The sequence below is a fragment of the Bradysia coprophila genome, chromosome II, assembly GCF_014529535.1.
Source record: "Bradysia coprophila strain Holo2 chromosome II, BU_Bcop_v1, whole genome shotgun sequence".
Classification (NCBI taxonomy): domain Eukaryota; kingdom Metazoa; phylum Arthropoda; class Insecta; order Diptera; family Sciaridae; genus Bradysia; species Bradysia coprophila.
The window spans coordinates 7,204,718-7,217,315 of NC_050735.1; the positions used below are offsets into that span (position 1 = coordinate 7,204,718).

At 36.1% G+C, this 12,598-nt stretch overlaps 1 protein-coding gene across 2 annotated transcripts in view; it reads right to left on the reverse strand.

Moving 5' to 3' along the window:
- Positions 1–3,343: 3,343 nt before the first annotated feature.
- LOC119069778 (GTPase-activating Rap/Ran-GAP domain-like protein 3) overlaps positions 3,344–12,598 on the reverse strand; it is an 85,744-nt gene continuing 76,489 nt past the window's right edge. For both annotated transcript variants that reach the window (XM_037173918.1, XM_037173926.1), the window contains 9 exons: positions 12,396–12,507; positions 10,447–10,556; positions 8,619–8,771; positions 7,943–8,186; positions 7,820–7,882; positions 7,373–7,752; positions 7,214–7,305; positions 7,014–7,159; positions 3,344–6,949 (listed from right to left, as the gene is read on the reverse strand). In XM_037173918.1, coding sequence (XP_037029813.1) covers positions 5,922–6,949; positions 7,014–7,159; positions 7,214–7,305; positions 7,373–7,752; positions 7,820–7,882; positions 7,943–8,186; positions 8,619–8,771; positions 10,447–10,556; positions 12,396–12,507 — 2,328 coding nt within the window. In that variant the 3' untranslated portion in view covers positions 3,344–5,921. The remainder of the gene's footprint in view (positions 6,950–7,013; positions 7,160–7,213; positions 7,306–7,372; positions 7,753–7,819; positions 7,883–7,942; positions 8,187–8,618; positions 8,772–10,446; positions 10,557–12,395; positions 12,508–12,598) is intronic.

Below are 12,598 nucleotides of genomic sequence, written 5' to 3' on the forward strand. Positions count from 1 at the left end.
ATGTGCTAGGCCGCGCGGCTGAATGACATTACCTCCTCACTATATTTACCTTGGGTACATGTGCACAGTGGGGCTGAACAACTTTTTTTCGACAAGTCAATGTACATGAAATTTTATTCATGATTATGAAAGGACGTCACCTCAAGATTACTTTAAGCCCAAATTTAAAATATTTTATCGGGAGAGTTTCCAGAAAAATTTGTTTTCTTCCATAGCTGTATCTGTATCTGTACTTCGATGAGATCTGGTGGGCGTCTATCTTCTCGTTCCAGCCTACGTTCATTATTTCGTCATAGGCTGATCTGTACCCATTCAAAATATACCAAATTTGTCATAGGTTCCTAAAAAAATACAACTGTGGTGATACCCAATATGTGCCAATGTCGCTTTTCTCGAAATATTTATATGCAAAATTGCAAAAGCTGAAATTCGGAGTAATTTTGAGTAATTTTCAAATTCTATTAATTAAATATGCATTTCGTTCAGAAAATACCACGAAAATCATAGAAATAGACATTTTTAATTTTTCCATATTGGGTATCACCACAGTTGTATTTTTTTAGGAACCTATGACAAATTTGGTATATTTTAAAATCATACCAAACTTACAGAGTCCATTTCCGTTACCCATCTGGCATGTGACCTTTCAAACGGCGCTTCACGTGTTTTTTGTTGCAAGATCAGTATCTTAGCATTGAAGTAGGAAATAACAGAGAAATGCTGAATAATAAATGTCAATTGATCCAATCTCTCCCGTATCAAATAATTTCACAGACACTGTGCTATTGAATGACATGTTGATAAAAGTTATCTAAAAACGTAATAATTTCGGAAGTTGAAGTGGAACGATTTGTTTTGCTCTTATCTAGTACATTTCGTACGAATTTCAGACTGCGCTAGTCTTCTCAAAAATCTACGTAATGAATCACAATCATTCGAAAGTAACAGTTCGAACGAAGTCTTTGTTAGATAATTTTATAAGTCGCTGAAACAGTCTCTTAGCATGGATTAGGAAAATACTAAAATCAATTTCATCGTAATTGCTGGGAACTCACCATTTTTTTCTCATAACATACCCTTTATGAGGATGTAATAACTAAATTCAGCGCCACAAATGTGTGAAGGTACTTGTGGAAAATAATAAAATTTTAATTATTTCATTCCCCAGTCTCTACTATATTCTCTATTGAATGTCTTCTGTCTACCAGTTCGTCTATTTACGTATCTATTGAGATGCATCTGAAGAGTAACAATTCTATTTGTGTCTTTGCATTACGAAAGAATGCAATCGATTTGGTGGAAATAAAAGAAGTATTTTAACGACTGCAATCAATTTAACAATAGAACAGAACGACAGTCGTAGCTCTATTTATATAGTTGAGCTATTTTTGAGCATCAAATAGCATAGCCGACAAATTAATAGAGTTTTTGTTCCAAGATCAAGGTGTTAATGAATTTCAAAATCTTTTATCAATGTTAACGAACCTAACTGATATTTACACGAATGTATGTATATTTTGAGCGGAATGTGAACATTTGTGGTGAAATCAATGACGTATTTGTGGTCAGTCAATTTATGGTCGTTTTTAAATTTTGTCTGAAATTTGTAGCTTTGCCGGCAGAGGTTTTGATAAAATGATCTTCGAATCTAATTTTTGAAATACGATCGCGTTTCTCCGGCCAACCGGATAAATTGGTCTATAGTAATTAAGATTCTTTAAGGCCGAAATACAAGAGAAATTTTGAGTTAAGGCCAGGTTAAGGCGCTTTGAATGTCATCATGGAAATGTAAATATTTAACCACGTATAACGTGTTAAGCTTGTGGTGAATAATTGATTACAATGGAAAACGAAACATAATTGTCAATGCCATCAACGCAAAGCTGCTCTGATTTGTTTCTCTTGTAAACGACCATTCGACATGCTTCCGAAAATGTAACAATATTCTTTCGCCAAAGTCAAACCTGTACATCATGCTCGCACGTTAGTAAGTTTTACAAAAAAATTTTGGGGACTGCGAAGCATATATACAGCAACTTTTTGAGTTCCCTGCCTTGGCTCCAATGACCCAGAAATGAGATTGAGATTGAGATGAGATTCTTGTTGGAATTATCGGGGATCATTAAGTATAAACTTCCACTAGGTTGGTTCTTAAATTTTGGGATGACAGCTGATTCCTCTGGCACTTCCTAACTTCTATCGAATTTTTTGATGGATTTGGGATATTTTCGACATGAGTGATGTGTTCCAATGTTGGTTCCTAAATTTTGGGATGACAGCTGATTCCTCTGGCACTTCCTAACTTTTGGGTTATTTTCGACATGAGTGAGGTGTTCCAAGGTTGGTTCCTAAATTTTGGGATGACAGCTGATTCCTCTGGCATTTTCTAACTTCCATCGAATTTTTTGATGGATTTGGGTTATTTTCGACATGAGTAAGGTGGTCCAATGTTGGTTCCTAAATTTTGGGATGACAGTTGATTCCTCTGGCACTTTCTAACTTCCGGATTTTTTTATGGATTTCGGTTTTTTTCGACATGAGTGAGGTGTGCCAAGGTTGGTTCATAAATTTTGGGATAACAGCTGATTCCTCTGGAACTTCCTAACTTCCATCGGATTTTTTGATGGATTTGAGTTATTTTCGACAAGAGTGAGGTGTTCCAAGGTTGGTTCCTAAATTTTGGGATGACAGCTGATTCCTCTGGCACTTCCTAACTTTCGCCTGTTTTTTATTTTTTTTTTGATGGATTTGGGTTATTTTCGATCTAAGTGAGGTGTACCAAGATTGGTCTCTAGATTTTGGGACTCAGATTGATTTCTCTAGAACTTTTTAATTTCCATAAGGTTTTTTGATGTTGTCGAAATGGCATACTTACAAAAGTGGTGATATCAGTCAAAAAACCCTTAAAGGGTAAATGTGACGCAAGTCCTTTATCTTAATTACAAAATAACAGATATCGCTGAGGATGACGCATTGTGCGCCGTCCGCAAAAGTTTTATCAACAAAAAATTGACCCAACAAATTTGTGAAAGAAAATTTTACAGAAAGAAATTTGCGTCAGAAGTGGCAGATGTTGAGAAACCTATTGTTAGGAAAATGACTAAAAAATGTACTGAAAGAATTTAAACTGAAGAAAACCGAATCTAGTTTAGTCTAGTCTTAAGAACAAGTCTTATCCCTTGAAGTGACACATTCTGCGTCTGACAATTAACGCAGAAATATAGTTTAAACTACTAAAGAAACATCTCACCTTCTCACCACCAGTGAATTTTGTCTCAAAGTTCTAACCGCTACACTCTACTATTGTACAGTGGAATTAGACCAGTTAAAAAGAAATTTTGAGTTCGTTAAATAAAATGTTTTTATTTCTTACATTTAGTGTAAACATAGATCTTTTACCTTTATCCATTCAATTGTTTCAACATCTTCATTTATTTTCTAATAAAAACTTCTTTTTCCTTTCACAATTATAGGACAATATAATTAAATTTATAGTTTCTTATTTCTCTAGATATCTCTGTTTTCACTTAACTTTAAATATATTTTGGTTATTGTTTTCTTTTTGAAATTCTTAATTCTTATTTTTACATAACACAGATAATTTTTTTTTATTTATATTTACCTCTCGCTGCACTCGCTTGTAAAATGCGCTTTACAGTGGAGTAGAGTCAGCGAATTTGCAGACGCTCTCTATACATAAAACTATTTATTCAACACACGATTTGTAAAATGATATTTCGTATTGAAACGAAATCAAGGCCGTACGCCTTGATCCGAGATATCATTTTACAGTTCTAGAACAATGAATAGATATTGTTCTTAACATTTATCAAAAATCTTTCATCATTTTGATTTGTAATTTACTTCTCTTTCACAAAAAAATGGATTCTTAGTCCATAAAATTCATTATAAATAATTGTTACGATTTGGTTGTGTTTTAGGCATAGAGTTATACTCGAAAGAGATGGCTCTGATGCTAATCGGCCCCCAGAAATTGGATGGACACTCAAGACAAGTTGAAAAATGACAGCACCATCATGTAACTTTACGATTTTAGGTCTTTGGATGTTGAAATTCGATCATGGTTCTCTTGATCCGATAAGCGTTTTTCCCACACAAAAAAACCATAAAAATAGGCAACGACACAAGCGGCAGTGGACAAACAACTGCCCACATTGGACTAAGAAGATTGATTTTTTCATTTAGCAATTTAGATTAAACACATCAATTCGAAGGAAGGAAGTGCACGTCAAGTATCATGTTTATGTGTATTGAATTGAAGAGTTGCGTATAAGACTGAAGAAGTTTGAATATGCCGCGAGTCATATGGATTAAGCAGCATCAACACAAACAACAACTCCTCGGGAAGAGCGTGTTTGTGTATTAATGTTATTTTATGTAGATGGGTGGATGTACTCAGTATGTATGAACATGAACAATAAATTAACGGATCAGTCGATCCAAAACGGAGTTCAAATGATGTATATATTGTCGACATTATCTCTTTGAAAGAGTCTTTGTATCTGCTAAATAGTTTGTGTCTAGTTTGCAAAGCTATTAAGCTTACAATTGCTTTTCTACTGCACATGAAATTAACTGAGAAGTGGTATGTGACAGAAAACTGTGAATTTGCTAACATTTTGCCTTACAATTTAGATAACTGTAAAACTTACGTGATTACATTTTCCATTTGTGGTTGTACAGAACACTTGCAAAATAACCACAACGGAAACTATTCTTGAATTTGGAACAATTAAAATGCCCATGAAAATTCCGTAACAACTTTCTGCGACGACCGCAAAACGAAAACAGAGACACACTTCGAAATGGTGATAAATTTATCGCCACATTAACACAGGCCCATATTTGTACACCACACATAGCTAGTGTGCTGTAATTGCGAATTAATCAGCCGTGAATGGTGAAATGTCGTCTTTCCAGCAATTAACAAATTGTGTAATTAAGGAGCAAAACTTTATCTCAGTTATTGGGATGTGAATGTTTGCGGTTTGCGTTCTGTTCGAATCCCAGTTGATGTTAAAACTAGAAGCATTTCATTGCTTCAGTAAGTTTCGACTTTATGGTCGAGATATATCAAGGAAAATGCAATGGAACGAAGGAAAATGATAGACTCGAGAGTCGTTCTAATTGGAACCAAACAAACTTGAAATGGTATTTATTGAGGCAACATTGGAGGGGGATGATGATTGTGACATAAAATTCGAAATCGTCTTATCAAGGACAGATGCGTGCAGGGACGAAAAAACATAATTTCTGTATTACTATACCAGGGAAGAAATTTGATATTTCGTATCCAGTGTCGTACGGCTTCAGCCGGAGGTATTTTTACTCATCATTATACGAAATATCAAATTATTTCCCGAGAGTAGTATGACGTTTTGCTTTACGAAGAAGAGAAATACTTTTCCTTTGTGAGAACATAACTTTTCCCTTGGGAAAGAAAGACATTTCCATTGAAAGAAAAAGACTTTTACTTTGGAAGAGTAAGACTTTTCCTTTGGAAGAGAAATACTTTTCCTTTGGAAGAGAAATACTTTTCCTTTGGAAGAGAAAGACTTTTCCTTTGAATACCTCTTCTATTGGAATGGTAAAGATTTTTACCTTTGGAGGAAACATTGTTTCCCTTAGGAGGAAACAATGTTTCCCTTAGGAAGGAAAGACTTTTCCTTTGGAAGGGAAAAACTTTAGGAGCGAAAGGAAAAGAATTTAAAGGAACTTACCGGCCGCACAAGAACCACGACCGCATTGTCCACCATGAGCTTGACCACGAATGGGCAAGAATCAACCGGTACTTAAATAGCAAACTCAAAACCTTTTAATCTGACATCGCTGTTCGGGGTTTCAAATTCTAAATTCTCTGTTTCAAATCACTTGAAACTGTCTGAAGCAAAATAAACCGTTTACAACGACGCATACAATTCACCGCCTGCATTCGTTGCAACGGCATCCTCTAACACTACATTATCACATTTATTTTCATCGAAACAATCATCGTTCTCCGAGTGGTCCTCAACAATTTTATTTTTATTTATTTTCGAAACCTTCGGCACACTGTTGTGCGTATGGTAATGTGAATGGGTTCCAGTTAGATTGGCTAATGGTATGCGAAATATCCGTAACGGTTTCACCTTTTCCGATGCGTTGCCCGCATCGTGTCCGTTATTTTGGACATTTGGCTTTGTGCTCAACAGTGGCGATTTTAGGTAATACCGTCTGGTGGGTGAGACCGGTGATTCGGATGATGTTTTCGGTGAATTTGGTGGAACGGTGGGTTCGATTAAATTATGCTGTTTGGCGGTCGCAAATTCACCGTTGTTCGATGAGTACGAATCGCCGCACGAATTACTTTTCGATATTTGTCGCTTCGGATCGTCGACGGAGTGTTTGTCTTTCGGTTTTTGGAGCGATCTAGCGCGTTGTATGCATGGAACGTGATCGACTGGTAACGGCAGAAATTTGGTTAAATTGTCTTCGGTATTTATGTGCACGGACTGCGCTTCTCGTTGGCCAGCACTTTCATTCACATCATCACCGTCGTCGTCACATACAATTTGCGATTCAATTTTCTCAATTTTGTGCTTAATTTCGAGTATTCTTTCGTTCGAAAATTCGTTTATTTTCATCTGTTTCGTGCTCTGTTCGCCATCCTGTTCATTTTCAATGCCTTTGATACGGAAATCTTTTGGTATAAATTCCGGTGCAGTCGTTGCAAAATAAATGTCCCGTTTGGATGTTATCAGCTGTAGATCGGCCATTTGGACAATATGCACGAGATTTCCATTTACCAGCAATCGAATTTCCATCGAATCGGACGTTAGTGCAATGATATAGGGAAATGCGCATACAACTGAAGTTGGCGATGTATTCCAATGGAAATCGAATTCGGTTGTTTTGTTGTCTTCTTGAAGTTTTTGGAAGTGACAAGTGTCTGTAAGGACAAAAAAGATCGAATATCGTCTACGGGTGTCCAATGTTTTGCTTTTGATACTCACGATTGTAGCATAGCAGCAGTTCCGTTTCTTGTCCATCACAGAGATCCAATGCTGCGATCAATTGCGTTTGAGATCGCTTCGAGGTTTCGATTTCGTGCAACCGTGTAGATTGACCAGTCTGCTCGCTAACCACTTCAAAGTGATGTCTGAAGGATAAGGTAATCAGCGAAAGTGCGGTAACAAAACTACTTCGAACTTACTTGAAACCGACGCAAGTTAAGCAGCCGGAATTCGTACTTGCCGGTCCTTCCAGTATTGTCATAATAGTTGGGACGTCGTGCAACGTCATTTCCTACAATAAAACAAACACCAAAATGAATCTATTGGATCAATTGAACCAATTATGCCGTGTCAGTTACCCGTAAAAATATAAACCCATCGGCCGTTTCAGTTTCATTATTGGAACACCACGAAGTCCATGCAGCCGAGTATTTCCACTGGAATGTTAACATTTTTCTTCCTACCGCAACGGCGATGCGTAAGTGGCCATCTCCGCCCTTCGATATCGTATACAAGTGGCATCCACGCGTTTTATCAATCCTCCGGTCACGAATATCATTCTTGGTGCGTAGTTTCAGCTGATCGTCTTTGAATTCATTCAATTTGAAAACGTGAATTCGATGACTGTCTTTGTGCGCTGACGATCCACCGCGTATCAACATTATCCCATGATCTTCGACGACGCTAATTTGTCGAACGCAAAACGATTTATCGAATACCATCTGGTAGGATTGGTCCTCTGAATAAAAAATTTTTTGAATTAAAAGCGGAAATTCAAAGTCGTTCTCTGCAGGCAATGAACAGACCTCTGATCAAAAATGTTCCCTCATTTGTGCAGATAAAGATCGAATCATTTCCGAACGAGTCACCTAAAAGTCCGATTCGATTACATTCGAAAAAGATTTTTTTTTTTAAATTGAAGACATTACCACAAACGGTTCCACTTTGGTAAAATGCTGCATAGAAACACTGCGGTTCCCATGGCGGTCGTTTGAACATTGAACTAGGCCCAGCCGATGCTAGGCTCGTAGGAGCATCACCCCTCACAATAGCTTCCAATTTTAATGCCTGTCCGATTCGCACGAATTCAACCTGTCGTGCATCTTCTTTCAATTTAGACGTTCTAGGTGCATCGTATAATACCTCGGAAAATGCGCGTCTATTCATCATATTCTGAACGAAAAAAAAAATTAATTACAAACATTGTTGAGGCCAGGACCGAACTGGCCATATGGGTTTTCAAGCGATATCCGAAGGACTTTTTGATTTTCGAATGAATGAAGAGCAATGAAGGACTTTCTATAAAATGTCTTCATACAACGCCCGAAGGGCCTTTTTGAACCAGTTTGGCTCTGATGAACTGCCTGGTGTATAGCACAAACAATGTGGCATTTTCCTCGTAAAACTTATAGAGGAAAATGTTGAACACATTCATTCATTCGATGCATTCATTTTAGTTAAGCGAAGAAGCTTATTAAGCATTCAGTACGATAACTAAAGCCTCAGCAAAAATCTTCGACAATTTCTTTACATTTCTTTTTAATTGCAGGAAGAATATATTTATGTATACACATAGATAACCCCTACAACAGTGTGTTAACGTACCATTTTCGTATCATGAACGTACTCTTCATACAGGTCTTTTATTAACATTTCGAGAGTTCTTTCACGTTTCCGTGAAAACGTCGGTGTTTGGAATGTAGCCTTTTCGCCATTGATTAGCTTCACCAAAAGAAATTCCCGCAAAGCCGCATCATTCTGAAAATGAAACGTTTAGTTATTAGCACAATATAGCATACCGCAAGCAATATGTGTGTAGACTGTGAATGAATAAATAATTGAATGGGCAAAATCAATGAGAAATGACTTTTTATTATCCCAGAGAATTTATTCACTCGCTGGTGCCTATCTGTTCTCATTAAACCGGGCCATTGAATTGTATAATAAAGTACCTAGGGGACAACCCATCATATCTCGCGAATAAATAAATTTGAATCTATAGCATCGAAGAACAAGAAATGTTTGAACATTCACGTCGCCAGAGAAGACTGTGTAAATAAAATTTTGCTTGATATTAAACTGCAAGAGGCGGTTGTGTTACGCCAGGGCTTATTGTTTTGCACACGTGAATACTGCAACATTGGTATCGAAGCTGCTCTTACTGGTTTCTCCGTTGCTCTGAATTCTCTCATTTCTTATGTTGTTTAAACCGGCAAACGTAGAGTCTATTTTAAGGAATTTTATTCTTAAAAATTCCATAACATTCTGTAAAAATTACAAATTAAGGCATTTTAAGGATTTTTTGAAGGATTTTTATGGAATTTTTAAGAATTAAATTCCTTAAAATCGTTTTGGACAGATTTCGGCATGAAATCAGGGAAATGGAGAAGAAGAGTTGTTATTATTCGGAGTTTCAATTCTATAAAATTCAGAAAAATTCAGAAATTTCTTTAATTAGAGAATTTCAAGAATGTTCAAAAATTATTCCTCAAAAACTTAAAATTCCTAAGAATTCCAAATTTTAAGCCCTACCGATGTAAAAGTTGCACTTTTAACGTGTGCAAAACAGTATTTTAAAATTCTAGAATTTTAAGATGAAAAATCCGGCTTCTTTTATTAATGGTTCCAATCCTGCGTGAGTTACTGGACACAGTGTTAAGACTCTAGAATGTTGTAATCCTTTTAGGGTTTACTTTTAATTTCGAAACTATTTTTATCGGGACCGGCAATAGTTCTGGAATTTGCCTTCAGACAATTAGACTTCAGTTCATTAAATGTTCCAACTTTAAGAAAATTCATCCACTCTGCTAAAGTAAACTCTTTTCGATGTGGTTCAGTAAATATTATTTTTTCATATATATACTGCCAGGCAATAGTATTCGAAATTGGAACAGACTGAATTGTGAGGGAAACATCAACACTGGAACGTTGAAAAAAAAATGGTGAACGGAGCATACGGAAAATATTCAATTTATTTTGCTGAATTGAAATTTAATCCGAATTCCACAACCGCAAAATTTCCTTTTATCGTTTCTGTTACTTACATTTGAGCTGTTACAAACATTTAATTGAAAACATTTAACCGAAAACTGGGCGAGATCCAACAATACCATGTGTAAAGTATACATTCAATACACTTCGGTATGTTGTCATATAATTTTGATGGAAATATCTGGCACAGTTGATGGAAAAAGTTTGATACAAATTGGAAAATTATTTTTTTCTTCCATCGTTCCTAAATCAGGGGTTTAAAGGTTTGTTTGCGTTTTCGTACACAAAATGTTCTGTCAAAAAATGTTTCTTTCTCCCTCCATCCGATTTTGTTTCGATGAATTAAATAAAACCAAACAATTTTTGGTGTTTGAGGGTGAAATTGAATTTTTGGGCAGAATAATTTATGTTCATTTCGTTAAAATGTGTTCTTTTTACGTACCTGGAATACCGGCGGATTCGGTAATGTCGGTCCAAATGGAGGAACTGTCTCATCACAGTAAATTGATAATTTGTATGTGCCATTATGTTGGGTTACCACGGCAAAAACGTCTTTTCAATTGGGTTAAGGAAATTCTTTTTTTAATTTTAATTTAATTAAAAATTGCTCAAACCTATTCACATTTTCACATATGTTGAGATAATTACGTAACGAAGATGTATCATACAAGACCCTTAATGGGTTGTACTGCCGGTAAAGTAAGATGTACCATACAATAGTATATTACGAATGCAAGAGTGAGGCTTGCAGAAGGAGCTGAAGACGAGTGACAAGCCAAAACCGGCGGTATTTATGAAATCGAGTTCTCTATTAGGCCACAGGTCATGGAACACGACACAAATTTGATTCCAGATCTCACCTCCGGCTCGTGTTTGAAACCTTCCATTAACGCCCTTTAGCATACGTTAGGAAAATAACTCAAACAAATCTTTACAGTCACAAACAGTGACGTAAAATGCACTTTAGTGGTAGTACATTAGTACATTACTGTTTATTTGGGACATTTGTTGAGGTGTGTGGGAAGTTTCTGTTTCAAGTCGACGGCGATGAATATACTCCAAACCAGGACCCAAAATTTCCAAAAAATTGCCAAAAATTTCCAAAAACTGCGAACGTCCAAAAACCAAATTTTTCCACCATTTCAAACAGTTTTGGCAACTGCTGAATCAGCCTTGCGTTTTAACTGACTCTCGATTATTTCTTGACAATATCAGGTTTCAAATGAAGACGAGCATGATTAATTTGAAAGATGAGAGCGTCAATAATCAACCATAAATCATTGAGAGTCGGCTAAAACATAAGGCTGAGCTCCGGAGTTGCCAAAACAGTTCGAAATTATGGAAAAATTCAGTTTTTGGACGTTCGCAGTTTTTGGAAATTTTTGGTCAAAGAGAGTACAGTACGGTATTTCGTTGTCTTGCGGCCAGAAAATGCGAAAAATTGGTTTTTGTGGATAAGACGTTTTCTGGACAACAAAATACCTTTTTCATCTAAGCATTGCGAAAATTGTCATTTTGTTCACTTAAATTACGTTTACGTTAAGAAAGTGACACTCCACTGAGAATTTAAAGTTCAGGTGAGAAAATGTTTATTTTCTCCCCTCCCGGTTAAGAATCAAATTCGCTAAGCAATAATTTTAGCGTAAGTTTGGAACAATGTTGTCCCGAAAGAACGTTGGAAATATTTTTGTTGCAAACCTAGGGTTGTAAAGTATTTCATGTTTTCCAGTTCGTATGTGAACAAGTGACACAAAATCGTCTTTTCAACTTTGCATTCCTAGTTGATGAAAAGTGAAACGAGACTTTGCAACTTTGTCCCGAACATTTGACTTACAATTGGACTGCCTATCTGACGAGAGGTTTTAAAACTCACCAGTGTGTTAGGATGGTTTTTTTCGAAACTTTGTAGAATGAATGTTAAACCGGTCGTCAAAATGTTTTAAAAAGCAGACCTTTCATACAGCGAAATATTTGTTAAACAAACTTGCAAAAACGATGAAACTAGAAAAAAATTGCGAGAAATTCCAATGACGTAGAACCTTCAATTTATTCGACTTAATTAAATTTTGCTCTGTTTCAGTTCGAATGGCTTCGTCCTATAATGTTTTCGCTACAGAATGTTTGAGATAATAAGAAAAATCTCATCCGGCACCAACACTTTAGCCCTGCTTGATCTTACGATTTCTTTTTAAATGTTCAGAACACAATCCAATCAAAATATTTAAAAAATTTTACTCTAAGAATTTCGAATTCAATATGGGGCTCAACAATCACTCAACGAATGAAGTGTAATAAATGGGTAAGAAGCAAAATCTACGGCGACTGCATCATATCAAACGATTTCCTCAATACGATAAATTCTAACCAAGCGTAAATATTTGAAAAGGATACGAGTAAACTGACTCTTAATACAGCTAGGTGAAAAGTCCAAATCCTCGCTATCATCCGTATCAATAAACACAATATTGACGATGTCGTTTCCAATGTGCCGCTTACGTTCCACCTTTTTTTCCATCGTGTGATTTATTTTCGAAAAAAGGAAATGTAAAAGAAAAATTATTTCGATAATGTCTGATACAACATCTCTTTAACGC